This window comes from Sciurus vulgaris (assembly GCF_902686455.1).
Source record: "Sciurus vulgaris genome assembly, chromosome: 10".
Taxonomy (NCBI): Eukaryota; Metazoa; Chordata; class Mammalia; order Rodentia; family Sciuridae; genus Sciurus; species Sciurus vulgaris.
This window is the reverse complement of record NC_136470.1, coordinates 74,656,565-74,674,569: the sequence shown is the minus strand read 5'-3', so window position 1 is coordinate 74,674,569 and position 18,005 is coordinate 74,656,565. Positions and strand designations below refer to the sequence as shown.

The 18,005-nt window shown below is 52.0% G+C and overlaps 1 protein-coding gene across 2 annotated transcripts in view; it reads left to right on the top strand.

Moving 5' to 3' along the window:
• The window catches only part of ITGB5 (integrin subunit beta 5), a 110,068-nt gene extending 92,975 nt beyond the window's left edge, over window positions 1-17,093 (top strand). The window contains exons 11-15 of one of the 2 annotated variants that reach the window (XM_079156177.1): window positions 8,209-8,431; window positions 11,641-11,741; window positions 14,149-14,268; window positions 15,582-15,719; window positions 16,386-17,093. In XM_079156177.1, the coding sequence (XP_079012303.1) occupies window positions 8,209-8,431; window positions 11,641-11,741; window positions 14,149-14,268; window positions 15,582-15,719; window positions 16,386-16,555 (752 nt within the window). In that variant the 3' untranslated portion in view covers window positions 16,556-17,093. Of the gene's footprint in view, window positions 1-8,208; window positions 8,432-11,640; window positions 11,742-14,148; window positions 14,269-15,581; window positions 15,749-16,385 lie in introns of both variants that reach the window. The other variant, XM_079156176.1, reaches the window with a different exon arrangement.
• Window positions 17,094-18,005: the final 912 nt, after the last annotated feature.

Sequence of the window (18,005 nt, the reverse complement as noted above, 5' to 3'; positions counted from 1 at the left end):
AGACATTGCCTGGAGTGAGAGCACGGAATGGGAAACAGGCTAGGAGAGCGCCCAGCACCCAGGAGTGGACCATCAGGTGGATTGGCACAAAGGGATAGACTCAAGCTCTGCAGCAGGCACTGGAACCCCTTTCCCCACAGCTCATCACGCCCATCACCCCACAGCAAGCCCATGAGGACAGCCCTTGCACTTTCTGGTTTCTCTCTCCTTCCATCCACATCCCCTCCCTCTGGCTGTCTGCTGTCCTAGGCCTCCTCACAGATTCACCTCAGGACTCCTGCTAAGCTTCCTATCCCAACCACCCTCCTGCCTCCCCCATTTCAAAACCTACAGCTCCACCCAGGACTGCCCCAGCTCCCCACTCCCAGCGGTCATATGTAGCAGCCATATGTGGGCAGCGGAGGAGCTGGAGAACTCATCCGGGCCATCACCCTCACCTAAAAAAAGAAGAGAGACCCCAAGAGCAACATAAGGCCTCCTGATGAAAAGAGCCAGGCTTGTGAACCGGGCTGCTGCATATTTTTTACTATTCTTTAAGCATTTATCCTCGGTATCGTTTTACATTTTTATCGCTTAATCCTGACTGGGCTGGACTGGAGAGGACTAGTGTTTGACTAGTGGGTCAAACAAATATTACTCAAATCCCAGCCCTACCCCCTGCCTGCTATGTGACTTTGGATAGCTTACTGGGCCCCTGTGCCTCATTTTCCACATATGAAAAAATTAGGTAATATAACTGCTTCATAGGTTATTAGAAGGAATGAGATAATTGGTATCAAGTGTTTAGAGGAACACCTGGCTGTGTTTAGCTTTCTATCACTATGACAATATACCTGAGAAGTTAAGAGGAGGAAGGGTTTATTTTTTCATATTTCAGGGATTTCAGTGTACAGTCAGTTGGTTCTATTGTTTTGGAGCCTGTGGTGAGGCAGCATGTCATATAGGGGAGTATATGGTAGAGCAGAACTACTCACCTCATGGGGGCCAGGAAGCAAAGCAGGAGAGGTGGGGCTGGGGTCCTAATACCCACTTCAAGGGAACACCCCCAAGACCTAACTTCCTCCCTCTAGGCCCTGCCTCCTAAAGGTTCCATCACCTCCCAGTAGCACCACTAGGGCCAAGCCTTCAGCACCTGGGCCTCTTGGGGACATTCCAGATCCAAATTATTGTTAATATTCCATGAAATTTTACTGCTGTTGATATTCCATGAAGTTTTACTATTAGGAAGTGATTTTAATGGTTTAATGGAATTAGAAGTTTCCTCAGCAAACTAAATGTACACTTCTCTACTGCACATTTACAAAGCTTTTCTCCAATCCTATAAGATAGGTGCTTCCCCTATGGCCACAGTCCAGAGCAGCAAGCAGGTGAATGAGATTGCACAGTGCCACATCAAATATACTCCAGTCTGCAACCCTGGAGCCTCAGGACAGTGATGGGAGAGGACTGAGTTGAGCTGGGGAGGCTCTTGGCTAGAGAGTCTTGGGTTGGTTTAAGTCACTGAGTGCTGTGCTCTCCTTGCGGGAGGAGCTGCCCTTATCTGGCAAGTTCTAAAGGTGACTCCCTTTGAGCCAGATAATACTGTGTTTACAGGCTTGGGAAATCCATGGTGAGAAGAACAAAACTACCAGAGCCACCAATCTTCCTCCAAGGTTGATTTAGTTCCTGCTGAGGTACTTGGAGAGGCTGGCCCAAGTCCTGGGAGGGACCTGGGAGTTTGTCCTGTGCCCTGAGCATTTCAGAAATGCCTGGTTTTTTTCTTCCTGGAAGCAAGGCCCATGCATGGAGGGAAAGGTAGAACAGCGGGATGGGCACGTTCCCACAGGGACCAGGCCTGGTGACACAGGCCAGGCAGGGACACGTGAGGACATGGGAGGGGCTGTTATGTAACTCCAGCCTGCTTGTCAACGGAGAACCAGGAATAGCGCAGCTCAGGAGGGATTTCCCCTTCCTGTTCAAAGCAACAGATGAGGCCTTCTCCCCTAGAAGCCTGGGGATGTGTCTGGCCACAGAAAGCCTAGCCAGCCCTAGCTCTGGAGCTCCTGCAGCCTCACATGAGCAGCCAGGACGTCAGTGACTGAGGCCTGCCATGCTCTCCCTTCCTCGGCACTGTGACAGGGCTCTGAGCTCTGGCTCAAGACATTGCAGGGCCCCAGAGTGACAGACACTGTGCTTGAAGCACACAGAGCTGCTGATCTGGCTTCCTGCCCCTGATGAGAGTTGTTGGAGAGTTCCAAAAGCCCTGCCCAGGGTCTCACCCAGAAATGTCTAGAACACACGTGAGACCTAATGTGGGCTGACAGGAAAATCAGCCCAGATGGGCCAGGCCTCCAGCACACCCCACTTCTATTTGTTTAACCACTTCCTGTTTACACACTGCCTGTTCTGAGAAGAGGGAAAATGGGACTGGGGGCAGGCAGAGTGCTGTGGGGGAAGGGGACATGGAGTGGGGAGAGACACCCATGGGGACTCTGGGAAGAGACAGAAATTGCAGGGAAATGAGGGAGTAGGAGAAACAGCTGTGGTGGGCATAGGGGAGAGAGGGGGACAGGACCAGGATGGAGAGAAGGGATACACCCTTCCTGTCTTGGGAACTGAGCTGCCCTCCCCTCCTCAGCCTTCCAGTCAGAATGGACTCTCCAGGGAGGGATGCTGCACTGAGGGAGGCCAGGAAACTGCAGTGATTCCAGAGCGAGAGGGCTACCGTGTTTTCAGCCAGCTGTGTGGAGGTGATTTGTACCCCTGAGGGCCTGTTGTCGACCTGGTTGTTCCTGAGCTAAGGACGGGAGACCATACCAGCAGCTCAGTTCTGCCCCATCCAAGCTGGCTTCCTCCAGCTGGTCCTTGCAGGTCACCATGGTCACTTTGGGCCTCTGTAGACATGGGGATGAGGCACAGCAGTGGTTTTGTTCCTGGGTCAGGAGTGAGGGACACTTGCACCCTGCCCCAGGGGCCAGGCTGAGGGCCAGGCTTGGTTCCCTTCCCAACTGATCCAAAGTTGTTTTCCACTGGGAACGTTGTGCAGCGTGTGGAGGAAGGACAGCAGGGAGCTCCTCCAGTGGGGCCTGGGGCCCTTTGCCCTCCCCACCCAGGCTCTGGGGGCTGGCCCACCAGCTCCATCAGACCCTAGTGTTCTGAAGAGGAGGCTTACACAGAAATGCACACCTGCATCGGGCACAGTGGCCCACGCCTGTAATCCCAGCGGCTCGGGAGGCTAAGGCAGGAGGATCTCAAGTTCAAAGTCAGCCTCAGCAACTTAGTGAGGCCCTAAGCAACTCAGTGAGACCCTGTCTCTAAATAAAATATTAAAAAGAGCTGGGGATGTGGCTCAGTGGTTAAGTGCCCCTGGGTTCAATCCCCAGTATAATTCACACCATTGCTTGTCGCCAAACTGGTGGTCCCTGAGAGCATGGTGTGGGGGGTGGGCTCTGCAGCTTCCCCTCCCCCTTAAGCTCCCTCCCCCTTCTTTGAGGCAGCGCCATCCCACTGTAGGATCCTCGACTGTTCCTGTCACTGACCTCCTAGTCATACCTCCATACATGCCTCACGCACCTCCCCTCTTCCTGAGCACTGTCTTGTGGTCCCCATACCTTTCCCTGTGGACAGCGGTCTCTGAGTCCCCTGTCCAGCTCTGGAATGTTCACAGGGATTCCAGCTCACATTTCCTGGGTGCTCCTGTGCCAGAGACTGCCAGGGACTTTACTGGGAACCAGGCTGATACTTCTAATGATATCACCACAAAGAAAGCATTATCCTCATTGACAAGGAGAGAAAACGGATCATCAGGGAGGTACAGGGACTTGCCCAGGATGACAACAAATGGTGGAGGAAGATTTAACTTGGTTCCAGCACACACCCCGCAGCTTGCCTCGAACTGACCACCCGTTAGCCTCAGCGCCTCCATCAGGGCCCCAGCCTCTCTCTGTGGCACAGCCTCCTGCACCACCAGCCCTGGCCTCTCTCCCGTTCCTCCCTGCTGCTCTCTCCAGCCCCTCTGTTTCCCCCAGGACTTCCTTCTGAATCTTTCTCTTCTGTCAGAAGAATGCTCCCATGTGTCCTGTCTGCAAAATCCCACACCTCCTCCTCCCCATGCCTTCCCCATCCACACAGCCAGCCTGCCGATGGGAGTGGCCACCTGCTCACCTCCCTGCAGGCTGGATGCTGCCCTCAGGCTCCACTGGCACCCCTCACCAGTGTGTGGCAAGACCTGCAACTGCTGCAGGATTTGCCCTTCTTGACCTGCGCCAAGCATTAATGCTGGGCTTCCTTTCCAGGCTCCTTTGGCTTCCAGGCCACTGGTTCCCCCTCCTCTGACCCAGGCCTCTTCTGAATAGCCAGCATTCTACTTTATAAAAGGAGGCAAAGAGGCTTGGCCTGCTGCCCACACAAGCACTGTTTTGCTGATAGAAAGCTGCTGAACTCTACAGAGCTGAAATTCCGTATAAATAGGCACATTTACAACTTCCTGTCCATTTAGCTATCCATCATTCTAACAAAGGTAGTGTTAATAATAACTTGCACGTGTAGCAATTCACAGCATACACAGAGCTCTGGCATGTACTTCAATTTCCCATCTATGTGCTGAAAATATTTTTATGTCTGCACGATATTAAATGAGCATTACTAAATTCCACTCATTGCCCAGATAGCATTAGAAATTGACTTTGTTTTGAAGAAGAGTCTTTACTTAGGTCCTCTGGGCATAGTCAGTCCCCATGGCTGGCAATTGATAGGTTATTGATCCTTGGAACAGGTCCAAATGACCTTAACATTTTAGTCATGTGTTTCTAACAGGGCTAACGGGAAGATCTGGTGAATCTCTGAGCGTGCAGAGGAAGGGAAAGGCAGTGGAGTTCCAACTGCAGGACCCAAGTCATCTGGGTTAGAATAAAAGGATCCGTTTTTTACACTCTGTGGGTTACTTTCTAAGTGAGACTTTGAGGATTTAAGCCAAATTGGCAAGTAGTTGTCTTGTGTGTTGGCTTCTTAACTACTTGGAGTTACTGTGTTAAGGGGGACTCTGAGGCTAAGCCCAGGCTCTTTGGAAAAGAACCCCATTATGAGATGACAGTGTCAGCCACAGGTGTGAAGGAGGACACAGTGGCATGTGCCACATCTTGCCATGGCTGCTTTAAGGTTTTGTTTTGTTTTTTGTTTTTGCAGTGCTAGGAATGAGACCTAGGGCTTCCAGCATACTAGGCAAGACCCCTACCACTGAGCCACATCCCCAGCCCCTAAGTGTCTTTGAAAGGCAGCGAGCTACAAAACTAGGGTTGTTCAGAGTCAGTATAATGGACGAGAATTCTGTGGCTTTAGTGGGTCCGCCATGTGTTTACCTCGGGCCTTCTTCTGCTGTGGGACTTTGCTTCAGGGTCATCGAGAATGGGAAGCCAGAAAGCCACATGGATGCTTTTGTATACCCCTCAGCTGCTCCCATCTGCGACCCCACCAAAGGGGGCCGGGCTGTTGGTGTTGCATTCACAGCTTCTCTGCACACTCTTGCTCTCCTGCCCTGTCCTCGCTGAGCTCAGGTTGTAGGAAACTTTCATCTCTGGTGGTGACCTCCCATGAATCTCCAGCTCCCCCTTATCTCTGCCCTTGGCCCCTAACTCCTCTCATCTTAAACCCTAGAGATGGGACCCATTTAGTGGCATTGACCTTCATTGGATTCTGAGTCCTGCAAGGTATCAGACGTGCCTCTAGTAGTGGGGCTTCTTTGCTACTCCACCATCCCAGGGTCGGGGGAGGTACAGAGTCATGGACACTCTGCTGGGAGTATGTCCCTCTGGAGCAAGCAGACCTTCTTATCCAGACAGCCAGTCCCAGGGGAAGCAGGTCTTCTATTACTACTGCACCCCAAACCCAAACCCTTCTACAATAACCCCTACCTCCCCTTCAGATCTCAACACTTGAGACTATTGTGTCAGATTCTATTTGGATAATTTTATATGGCTGCCAAAAACAAGATTGGAGAAAAAAAGATTCCCACCATGTCCATGCCCTTGTTGCTTGCAAATAGAACCCTGAGTGTGCCTCTTCTTCCAGTTTTACTTTCTGGGGTTTTGCGCTAGTCAAGCATTTGGAGAGTGCCAGAGCCATATAAAAACTTACCCTAGTGTGAACCCCGACTGAAACTTTGAAATGCATTTTTTTCAAACACCGATCAATTGATGGATAGATCTGTGATAAGTAGCACGTGTGTGCCTGTGGGAGCATCTGGGTATGTGGAAGTTCATTGCATGATCCTTTCAACTTTGCTGCAGGTTTGGAAATTTCCATAGTGAAATATTGGGAGTGGGGGCGGTTGCCCCAGACAGTGAACCATTTTAATTTAAACCAGGCTCCTGACCAGTGTGGTCCCAAGGCCAGAGCGTGGGGGAGTTGTGCAGATTGCATCCATTCCATCTGTAAAGACTTCCTGTAGGACTTTCTGCTGCCCAGACCCCAGACTGGTGCCGGCCACACTCTGGCGTCGTGAGGGTGGGGCAGTCCTCAGTCCCATGACCGAGTTCATGACCTTGTGCCACCCGCTGTCCCTCCCTGTCTGTGACCCTGGAGCAGCAGGGCGCTATGCCCTCCTGTGGCACCCACATCCCGTGCCAGCTCCTACGCAGCTCCAGCTGCATTCCTCAGCCTCCCTGGCCTGGCCCAGCGTGTCTTCCCCGCCCAGGGCTCTCGCCTTATGCCTCGGCTCTGCCTGTGAAATGTGCTGGGGCTCAGAATTGCCTGGGTGAGTGGAGAGGCCATCCTGCATGGGAGGGTTGAGAGGCCTGGCCTCTCCAGATGGTCTCCCTGTCCCCTGCAGGTCATAGACATGACAGAACACATAGAGCCAGGGAAGCAGGGCCAGAAAGTTAAGTGGCAAGTGAAGAGGGCTCTGGAGTCAGGTCGTGACCTATATTTCAGTTCACACTCACTAGTGATCACAGGGAGGTGCCTGGGAGGATGCAGTGTCCAAGTTTTTCTCTGTCCAGGGCACACACTGCAGTAGGTACCCACTCTCACACTCACACAGTCTTCTGGGCCATGATGCCCCTGTGCTACCCCTGCAGAACCCCAAGGCAATGCCCATTGCCCTGTGGGTTGAGGACAGGGCCATCCCCACACCCCAGGAAGGGAGGGCCCACAGGACTCAGCTGACGCCGGTCTTGGTCAGGGCCTGCTCTTAGGAGGCGGCAGAGCCCAGAGTTGAGGCCTCGGGTCAAGTGCCTCTGCTGTAAGACCTTCAACAAGCTACTTTGTCTTTCTGCATCTGTTTCATCATAAAATGAGGATAAGAATAAAACCTACCTCACAGGGTTATTGTAAGAACCAATGCAGTTTAAAGCCTGGCAAATGGTTCATCGACTGAGGACTGAGACCACCCCATCTGCTCTCAGCCTCTACTCCTCCCTCCTTTTGGGGCTGCATGTCACAAAGGCCCAAGCAAGAAGTTAGCATCTCGCTAGGACTGAGCAGAGGGACAACTGCGAAATTTGGATTGTGGCTGTAACAAATTAACACACAGTTAGTGACCTAAGCAACGGATTTATTTGCTTACGTCCTGGAGGTCAGAAGTCTGAACTCGTTTTCACTGGGCTGACATCAAGGTTTCTGCAGGGCTGCCCACCTCCTGAGGCCCAGGGGAGAGTGCACTCCTTGTTCTGGCTTCTGGAGCTGCATTCTTTGGGTTCCTTGGCTCCAGGCCTTTTGTTCCATGTCATCAAAGCCCGCCACGGAGCATCTTGCCTCTGGTGTCTCACAGCCACCACCTTCTGTAATCAGACTTCCCTTGTTCCCTCTCATAAGAACATTGTGACTGCATTTAGGGCCACCTAGACAAAGCAGAAGACTCCCTACCTCAAAATCCTTGATTTAATCTCATTTGCAAAACTTTACCTTGAACATTCACAAGTTCTGGAGATTAAGATGTGGACATATTTGGGGACCACGACTCATACAACAGTGGAGTCAGAAAGCTTTCCTGGGTCCTGGTCCTGTGGTGTGACTTGGCCAAGTTCTGACCAACTTGGAGCTCCAACCCGGACTCCGCCAGGCCAAGCATGACTCCATGTCAGCCCAGGCCCTCTCTGGCTCTCTCTCCAGACAGGCTCCGAGGGCAGTCTGGTTCTCTGTGGTGTCCCTAGGCTGGCACATGGCCGGTCCTGGGAGGTTTTGGGATCCTGCATAAAGACAGGCAGTCCTGATGTGCCGTGTGTGCTCTTTCAGGCCATGGCGAGTGTCACTGTGGAGAATGCAAGTGCCATGCAGGTTACATTGGGGACAATTGTAACTGCTCAACAGACATCAGCACATGCCGGGCCAAGGACGGGCAGATCTGTAGCGACCGTGGGAACTGCATCTGTGGGCAGTGCCAGTGCACGGAGCCCGGAGCCTTTGGGGAGACATGTGAGAAGTGCCCAACCTGCCCGGACGCTTGCAGCACCAAGAGGTAATTACTGCAGCCCTCGCACTCAGCCCAGGCCTGTCTTCCACCAGGCAGCCCTCAGGGCCAGCCAGCTGCCCTCCCCACCGCCTGAAAAACTCTTTCTAATAGTCACTGAAATAGTAGCTTTGAAATGCTAGTTCCATGGGTATATTGTAAGAAGGGGGAAAAAAAAAACCCACAAAAACAAGACTGCTATTCTGTTCCTAAGCAAGTTTGAAAATTACTAGATTACTGAGTTAAATGAAATTAAACTGGTGTTGGTACCAAATACAGTGCCTTCTCAGAGCCTTGAGTGCGCTATTGTGTGTTTTCAAAAGGAAACGCGGTATGCATCTTTTTTCAAATGAATTTGATCCTCCCCATTAACATCTCCCAAACACTGTTTCATAGAACACCCATATGTGAACTGCTGCTTTAAACAAAACATAATCAGAAGGTAAATGGGATAGAAAGGCACCCGACCTAGATAAGGCATGCCAGAAACAATCACAGTGGCTTTTGGATTTTCTGCTCCATTTATACTGATAATGGAGCGCCAGCCCTGGACTCTGTGCTGCTGCTGAATGCAGAGATTGTCTAGACTCGGCTGGGCCTCGCAGCCGCCCGGCCCTGCCTTCACCCTTCTGGAGTTTGAGGAGGAGAGTCACAGAGCTCAAGCCGTAGTGAAGCTGTGGTGCTCCCTGGAAAGCAAGAGTGACGTTTGCTCTGGAAACTTGCTGGTGGAGCAGCTCAGAAGCCACGGGGAGGGAAGCAGAACCCAGACAGATGACAGAAGCAATAACACGGACAGTGTTTCTCTTTGGCTGGGGAACACAACTGTGCGATTTTCTGCTGGCAGATCTCCCTTCCACACGTCTGGCCCAGGCTGATAATGAAGAGTTCATGCTCCTGGGCCTGCGTGGCTGCTGGTCAGTCTGTGTTCAGAAATGTTCTGGGTGGCAAATCCCTGGGCTGGACATTTGCCACAAATAAGCCAAGTGCAGGTAATTGAAAACTGGCTGCCAATGGAGAGACAAGGTGGACCCAGCAGGGTTTTATTTTGTTAATGGGGGGGGGGGGGCAGTAGGCAGAGCGAAGGCAGATCCTCTTGAGACCTGCTGAGACTGAAGACACAGAGATCCAGGTAGAAACAGTCTGGGAAGGAGAGGGGTGTCCTGCGCCTAAACCCAAGCAGCCATCCCCTGTGAGCTTGGAGTCACAGCTGTTATGGCATGTTGTGCCCAAGGGATGTGCCCCCAGCTCCCTCCAGTAGAGTCCTTGGGAGAGCTGCTGTCAGTCCTTGGGGCATGTGAGGTTCATGCGAGTGGGGGCCGAGCTGGGACATCTCACACAACATTAATAAAAAGGAGACAAAAGTTCTGTGCTGCCTTCCTATGGAGCCACAGGGCAGTGCAGGATTGGCTTGGGTCTGTTTAAAGGCCTTGGGGGAGAACAACCCTCACTTTAAATGTTGAAAGCATTTATTACCCAGAAGACATAGAGTTGGTGATTTATTAGCACGAAGGAGCAAAGGTGCCATAAGGAATCATCAGTGTTCCTTCTTCTGTCTTTGGACAACACTGACCCTTGTTTTCTTTCACAACCTACTTGCAACTTAAAAAAAAAAAAAAAAAAAAAAAAAAATTAAACAAAGTTCTTCTGACTATGACTTACATCAGGCCAATTTTCTACTTGCTGATTTCCTGAGGGCCACCAGGTTTTGAATGTCCTACATCCTCTTTTTCCTGGAGTTTCAGGGCAACCAGTCTCCACCTTCTAAAACTAACCAAACACACCCTTCCCTTTGGGTGAGTGAACCTTGGGCACCAGCTGATTTCAATTAACAGGCTCTGAGCAAAGTCTCTCTCGGCCTCTTGTTTAAAAGGCTAGACTTACTTTAATATATAACATAAGTTTCAGCCAGTGTGGGGACCATGAGCTAAACTGATATGTCCACTTGGATAATTACGGGGTCCTTCCTGGAGGGCGCAGGGAGCTGTGGTTCAACGACAGCAGCGCAGAGAGGCCCTGAAGATCCCAGCTTGACCGGAAGCAGCCATCCTGTTTGCTATGGGTTAATCCAAGAGGCTGGCCAATGGGACAGCCAGGCCAACTTAAATGAACAGAGCTGGAGCCACCCTGCCTAGCCCCCAGTGAAGCCCCTGCTGGGTGCTCTCTAGGGCTCAAATGCAGGCTTTATGCTCCGGTTCCCAACTCCAGAATGCTGCAGTCAGTCCTCTGAGATGGGATTTTGGGGGTCACTTCCAGAATGATTGAATGCTCAAGCATATCAGTACTCTCATAAGAAAGGCTTGTCCGCTTTCTCTTCCTGATCCTCTCCTTGCCAGTTCCTTATTCATGTCCAGGAAGTGGGGGAGGGGCGTGTCTGAGGCCCGTCTCCTGGGGGTGGGGCCCTGCTCTGCCATCAATTCCATCTGGGCTTTCAGCACCTCCTCTGCAAAGCAAGGGGACCTGCTGAAAGGACCTGTGAGCTCCCTTCCCTTTCTTATGTCCCACTTTGCAGCTTCCAAACTGGAAGCTTCTCCATCCTCTAGAATTAAAGAACAGATGATAACAAAGGCCCCACACTGTACAATCGCTCCACAGTCTGCCAGAGGGATCCTCTGGGGTCCCACAGGTCTGGGGGTGAGTAGGACCGCTGTCCCTGTGTAGATGAAGTGCTATGAGGTCACTTCTCACTGGGGCCAGGGAGCAGCCACAGGGACACAGGTTTGAGCCCTAATCCGGCTTCCGAGGGCACTCTCACCCCACTTGAGGACCACCCAGCACTGGTGCACCACAAGGTCCTTTGTCCTGATCCTCTCCTCCCTGGAGTTTGCTTCTCCCTGGCCTTTGTGTGCTCCCTAGGCCCCCTGTCCACCCTCAGAGCTGGGACCCTCCACCAGGCATTGTAGTCTTTGGCCAAAGCCTGGCCGCCCACCAGCACCTTCACCAGCACCTCCTTGAGGCGACCTCAAGTGGAGGGAGGATGTCTGAAATGAAGTTTTGGCTGTGTAGAGTGCGATGGCAGCCACTGGCCCAGGGGCCTCGTAATGAAGCGTCTTCACATAGAGTTGGCTGGCAGCTGGTGGGAGAGAGCAGAGTCCCTGAGACCAGACCTCTGAAATTGGGACCAGCTAAGCCTTTGGGCCCGGTGTTGTTGGGAGCTGGGTTAGGCACGTGGGCCTGTTACACAGTATCTAACAGCCACATCTATTTCCTCTTTTCCGAAGAGAGTGTGTTGAGTGCTTGCTGCTTCACTCAGGGAAACCTGACAACCAGACCTGCCAGCACCTGTGCAAGGATGAGGTGATCACGTGGGTGGACACCATTGGTGAGTGTCAAGGCGGGGGCCCTGGACACTGGGGATCTTGGCAGGCCCCTGGGGATTTCTTCCTCCATGGAGAGGAGGGTGGGCTTCACGTCAAGTTAGGAAGTCCAGCCGAGGCTACCTTGGCATGACATCTGGTTCCCCATAGAGACACTGGGCTGAGCCCCCATGCCTGTAAAATGGTACAGATGCATTGGGAAGTAGTTCCCCAAAAGTTCAATGTTGAGTCCTCACACAGAATTGTACTCCCAGGTCTATGCCAAAGAGAACTGGGTCTGTCTGTCTACACAAAGACTTGCACACAAATGTCCACAGCAGCATTAGTCACAATAGTTAAAACTTGGAAACCACCCAAATGTCCATCAACTGATGGACAGCAAGCAAAATGTGCCCAGTCTGTGCTGTGGAATCACATTGGCCATAAAAGGGAGTGATGAGGTGACACATGTGACAAGGTGGGTGAGCCTTAAAAACATTGACCAAGTGAAGGAGTCCCAACAGAAGAAAGCATTCTATAATTCTGTTTGTTTGAAATGTCCCAAATAGGCAGAGCCTGTGGAGACAGAGTGGAGATCAGGGGTGGCCAGGGACTGTGGAGAGGAAGAAAGTAGCATTGACTGCTAATATGTATGGATTTCTTTTGGGGGAGATGGAAATGTACTGGCATTAGCGGGAATGGTTATGTAACATGGTGAATTTACAAAACTGACTTATGCATTTTTAAATGGTTAAAATGGAGGGAGGAAAAAAAGACTACAAACCTGGCAAGTCAATGTGCACCTGAAGGCCCTCGCTGTCGGCCTGCCTCGCCTCGACTCCAGATTCTACAAACTCCTGGCCCCTACCTCTTGTCCACCTTGGTCCTGGCTTACCTCTAGACTTCCTGTTCCTGCCTCCCTGATTTTGACTGACTGCTGGGTTAAATCATGGCTTTGGAGAATGTCAGGTCATGTGTTCATTCCACACATATTCACTGAGCACCTACTATGTGCCAGGTGCTCTGCTATGCCTGAGGAAACAGCAGGGAACTCACCCTAACCCTCAGATGCCATCTGCCTGCCCCTGCTCTGACTTACCACCTGGGACCTGGTATATGTCAAGTTTTGCTTGCAGACCTGGGGCCAGTGCCCCAGAGCCAGGCACAAGTGGTCAAAGGAGGAAAGCTATCTTCTTGTGTCCCTTGAAATGATTCTCTTGGTCCATGCACACTTGCTTCCTAATCCAGCTCTCTGAGTAGAATCAGCAGAGAAAGTTCAACTCATCATTTACCCTTTTCCTTCCTTCTCCTAGACGTTTAAAATAAACATTCACCTTCATCAAGCCCAGGCATTGGACAAGAGGCCAGGAGAAAAGTCCAGACCTTTGTGTTTGATAACCACAAAGGTTAATGTATCTGCTTTCACATTCAGACTTCTTTGATCATCCAGGTTCAAAAGGCAAGAGTGCAAAAGCATTTCATGTTACAGTGTTCACCTTTGGCTGCTGCTCAGGACCAACCTGTCACTGCTGCCCAGGTCCCTTTTCCTTTGCTTCCCTGCTCACCCTCTTTCTCCAGCTCCTTTCCCTCCTAAAGATCAGTCTTGCAGCTGGGCACCATGGCACATGCCTAGAATCCCAGGGACTCAGGAGGCTGAGGCAGGATGATCACAAGTGCGAGGCCAGCCTGGGCAACTTAGCAAGATCCTGTCTCAGAATAAAAAGTAAAAAGGCCTGGGGATGTGACTCAGTGGCAGAGCTGTGGCCTAGCATTCATGCTTTGGGTTCCATCCCAGTACTGTAACCTCAGGGAAGCCATGGAACACTGTACCTAGACAGGGGACTCCTTCCCTCAGGTCGAGGGCAGCATGGGCAGGGAGGAGGGGCTCAACACTGAGGAGTAGGCCTGTTGGTGTCCAGGCCAGGGCCAGGGAATGGCCAATGTACTGGCTCATTTTATCTTTGGATTCAGGCATCACCCAGGGGACCAACCTTGCATTCAGATATCCTCCTCACCCTGAGGTCAGTTTCGGTTTTACATCTCAGGGAAGAGCTGCCTCTTGGCTTCTGCAGCCTGCTCTCAGCCCTGGGTGGACTGGGGTCGGGAAGGAAGCAGTCAGGGCAGCTTTTTCTTTTCATTTCCATTCACCCATCCCTGCCCCCCCATTAAAGGAGGCCTTTATCTCACATTATCCCAGCAAACACTTCAGAAGGTGGAAGACTCTCTGATGTGACCCATGTTTCACCAAAGCAGTAACCTCAACCCAGGGCTGCAGTCTTGATGAGAGAAGCCGGAACTCGTCTGAAAGCCCTGCCCCACATGTCTCCCTGCACCCTCTCCCTTCTCTGAGGTGCTAGGCTCCTCGCTCTAACCATCAGCAGCCCTGGGCTGCCCAGAGCCAGGCTCGGGACAGTCTGTTTGCTTTTCTTCTAGTCAAAGATGACCAGGAGGCTGTGCTTTGCTTCTATAAAACTGCCAAGGACTGTGTCATGATGTTCAGCTACGCAGACCTGCCCAGCGGGAAGTCCAACCTGACGGTCCTGAGGGAGCCAGGTAGGTGGGAGTCCGAGGGACCCCTCCCACGGCCCAGCCCCTGGGTCCAGGTTTCTGATGCTGTTCCCTGCTCTGGGGCTGTTGCCCATAACCTCCCCACCGTCCCTTCACCATCCTTCCCGTGTGCAGGGATACAATTCCCTGTGAAGATCAGGGTCTAAGGCCATTGCCCCACTCCGAGGGCTGAGAAGAAAGATGGGCATACAGCTGGGGGCCTGAGATGAGGCCGAGCTCTGGGGGTGTGGCGGGGGCAACAGGAGCCATAGGAGGGCAGGACATGCCCCTCAGGAATGTCATCTTGGCAAAGGCAGAACACACTTAGTGGGCGTGACTAATGGGGAGCCCCTGTGCTCTGCAGGGAGGGTGCCGGGCCGGCCCATCAGGGCTGGAGCCTCACATGAGTTGATGAGCATCCAGGTCAACACAGCCCTGGCCACCTGCTGCTGCTCCTCAGGGTGGAGCGCTGGGTGTGCTGTTGCTGCTGGCTGCCACCCCAGCGTCCAGAGCCACTGCAGGGGCCAAGCTTTCATCTCAACACCAACAGCTCTGCCTTGCATGTTGAGCCCAGGGACCAACAGCTTGAAGTAGCTGGGATTTCTAGATCACCCCTCTTCTTCTCCGGAGGGAAGGGAATAGAAAAAGGTTCACTGTCTTCAATTCACAGCATCGCGAACACATATTCCAAATCAAACCAGATCATGTCCCATGCCTTCCATGGCCAGAGACCCAGGGAAATGCAGTCCCAGCCCAGGACACATGCCTGTAAGAACAAGGCTGTGTTTCTAAGCACTGTCTCTGTGGTTGGTTGGAAATAAGCACAGTTATTCCAAAGGGCTGCATCATACTAAGGGTTTAGAAATGTTGCCAGCCTGGCCCTTGTGGAAATGGCCCATGCCATTTCTGTCAGTGGACCTTCTCTCTGTCCACTTTCCCTGATACCACGGACATGGACTTGAGCCGTGGTCTAGCAGCCTGCACTGGAGACTGGGCCAGCCAGGGCGAGGGCACGGCCTGTGGGGAAGAGCAGGTGTGCACCAGGGCTCTCATCAAGACTCTGCTGCTCGTTGGCCATACTGTCCTGTAACAGTCACTGTCCCTCTTTGAGTCTTTCACTCCCTGCACAATGGGGAAACCTCTCCCCTCACCACCCACCACCAGTCACACAGAGGTGCCATGGGATCTAGGAGAGGTTAGAGGAGAAGACCTCTGGGAGAAGCACACCGTTCATCTCATATGTGCTGAGGCTGGGGGCAGGAGGGCCACAGGATGTGGGTGGCTTTGCCAGCTCACCATGCTCCTGGTCTCTGTTTCAGAGTGTGGGACCGCCCCCAATGCCATGACCATTTTGCTGGCCGTGGTGGGCAGCATCCTCCTGATTGGGATTGCACTCCTGGCCATCTGGAAGCTGCTTGTCACCATCCATGACCGCAGAGAGTTTGCAAAGTTCCAAAGTGAACGCTCCAGGGCACGCTATGAGATGGTAAGCCTGAGGGCCCCAGGCGCAGAAGAGCCTTCCAGCCTGGCAGCGTGGCTGAGCTCAACCGGGTGTTAGCAAGAAAGGTCCCCTGGCATCTTTAGCATTAAAAAGAAAGAATGGACACCCACAGGGCTGACTAGCAAGAGGGCCCTGCACAGAGTCCTATCCCAGGCCCAGGCTGGGCAAGCTGTGGGGCAGAGGCACCTGGCAGAGCTCAGCAGAGATTCCACGTAGCTTAGAGACAGTGGGCACATGGGAAAGCAGCTCAAGCAAGTTTCTGTGGTCTGTTATGGGTGAACCTTGTCTCCCAGGCAAACTGCAGGTTTGTGAAGGTCTGAGCACACAGGAATCCCTGGAGTGAGTGTCTGTTAAAATTGGGAAGTGCTTTCAGAGACCCTCTGACACAATGCCTCATTTCAGAGACAAAGAGTAAAAGCTCAGAGAAGGCAAGGAACTCTCCCAGAGACACAGAGCAAGTCAGAGGCAGAGCCAGTCCAAGAGCACAGATGGTGGCCTCCCAGCTGCATGCTCTGCCTGCTGCCTTCCTGGGAGCTCACCGTATGGGGAAGGGCATCTTGCCTGAGTCTGTTGGTTTGCATGGGGAAACTAACACACATCCTCTTACCTTCATACCCTGCAGGCTTCAAACCCCCTCTACAGAAAGCCCATCTCCACGCACACTGTGGATTTCACCTTCAACAAGTTCAACAAATCCTACAATGGCACAGTGGACTGACAGCTCCTCTTCCCAAAGGGGTGGAGAGAGACTTACAAAAAAGACTGAAACGCCTTGGACAGCTGCTCACCTGATCACGGCTCCCTAGATAGGCAAGCACAGAGAAGCCCTTCTGGTAAGCCTGGGCGAGGAGCCCAGTGCCCGCACCAGAGGGCGCCTTGCTGTGCCACCTGGCTGCTGGGCCAGAGCCATGCAAGGCAACCTCCCATCCAAGCCTGGACAAACGAGGACTTGGCACTCTTGGCTTTCTCCACCTGTCAGCGTCCTGTCTCGATGAACTGCTGAGATGCTGGGCTGCTTCTCCCTCCCACGCCTGGCCAGGTGGAAGGCCACTTGGAAGAGCCGGAGTGTGCAAAGCCAACCTGTGGCCTGGCTTTCTTCCTATTGATCATTTTTATATGAAATAAAAAGATCATGCATTTATGATGTAGTTCTGATGGTTGAGAATCGTCCACCTGGTGTCTGTGCCCTGCACGTGGGTGTTGGTGAAGGATTGTTAGGTGCCTGTTGAAGGTACATAGTTTGTGAATGTCTGTCCATGTTTGTTTGGTACTTTTGTAATGAAAAAGAAAAAGATTGTCTACAATGAAAGTAAAGATTCAAACAAAATGAGCTTGTGTTGGCCTGATGCCGTCTGACGTGTATGTTCCCTAACAAGTGGTCTTGAATGCTGCCCCAGTGACGAGGACCCTAGCCAGCCTAATACTCCAGACCAGGCTCCTCAAAGAGGGCTCCCGAGGGCAGATGGTCGGGTAGCTCAAGGGAGTGCTGAGCAGGCCTTTGGCCCCTGCCAGGTTTTGCTTGGAGTTGTAGACATGAAAACCACCCCTCTGGCATGAAACCCACCTCCGCTGTTCTGTCCTGTTCTGTTCTGTTCTCAGGAACTGAAACTGGGAATAGTACGGATGACAAAGGGTTGAGCTATGGCTTCTTCCCAAAACTATTTCTTGCACTTCATGGTCAATGCCACTTCCCCCACCAAACCCCTATGTTCCACCCAGTCCCCAAGCGCAGACTCATGTCAGTCTGGTTTCCTGCAGAGTCCTAAAGGCCCCTCAGGTTCCCATGTCAGAGATGAATGGGACCCCAGAGGTCTTCTGACCCTATGTCCTTACTTACAGAAGAGGAAGCTGATTCACAGAGAAGGGAAGTGTCTTGCCCAAGTGTCAGAATAACTGTGACAGTCTGGTACCAAGACCCCAGGCTCAAGACCAACCAGAGGACCCGCCCCTAACACCTGCTGTTCCCTCTACAAATCTCTTCACTGATCATTTTTGTTGTTTAGTGTCGCTTCAAGTCTGTCATGGCTTATTCCAAATTGATCTAGTCTCAGTCTGAGACTAAATTCCCCTTACTTCATTTTATCAGTGCTAAGACAAATGCCTGTCAGTAAATAGGGCTGATTACATGGAACAAAAAGAACAGATTCCTTTTTCTATTGTACATTATAATTATGCATAATAGTGGAATTCCTTATGCCATATTTGCATTTGCACATTACATAATTTGATCAATCTCATTTCC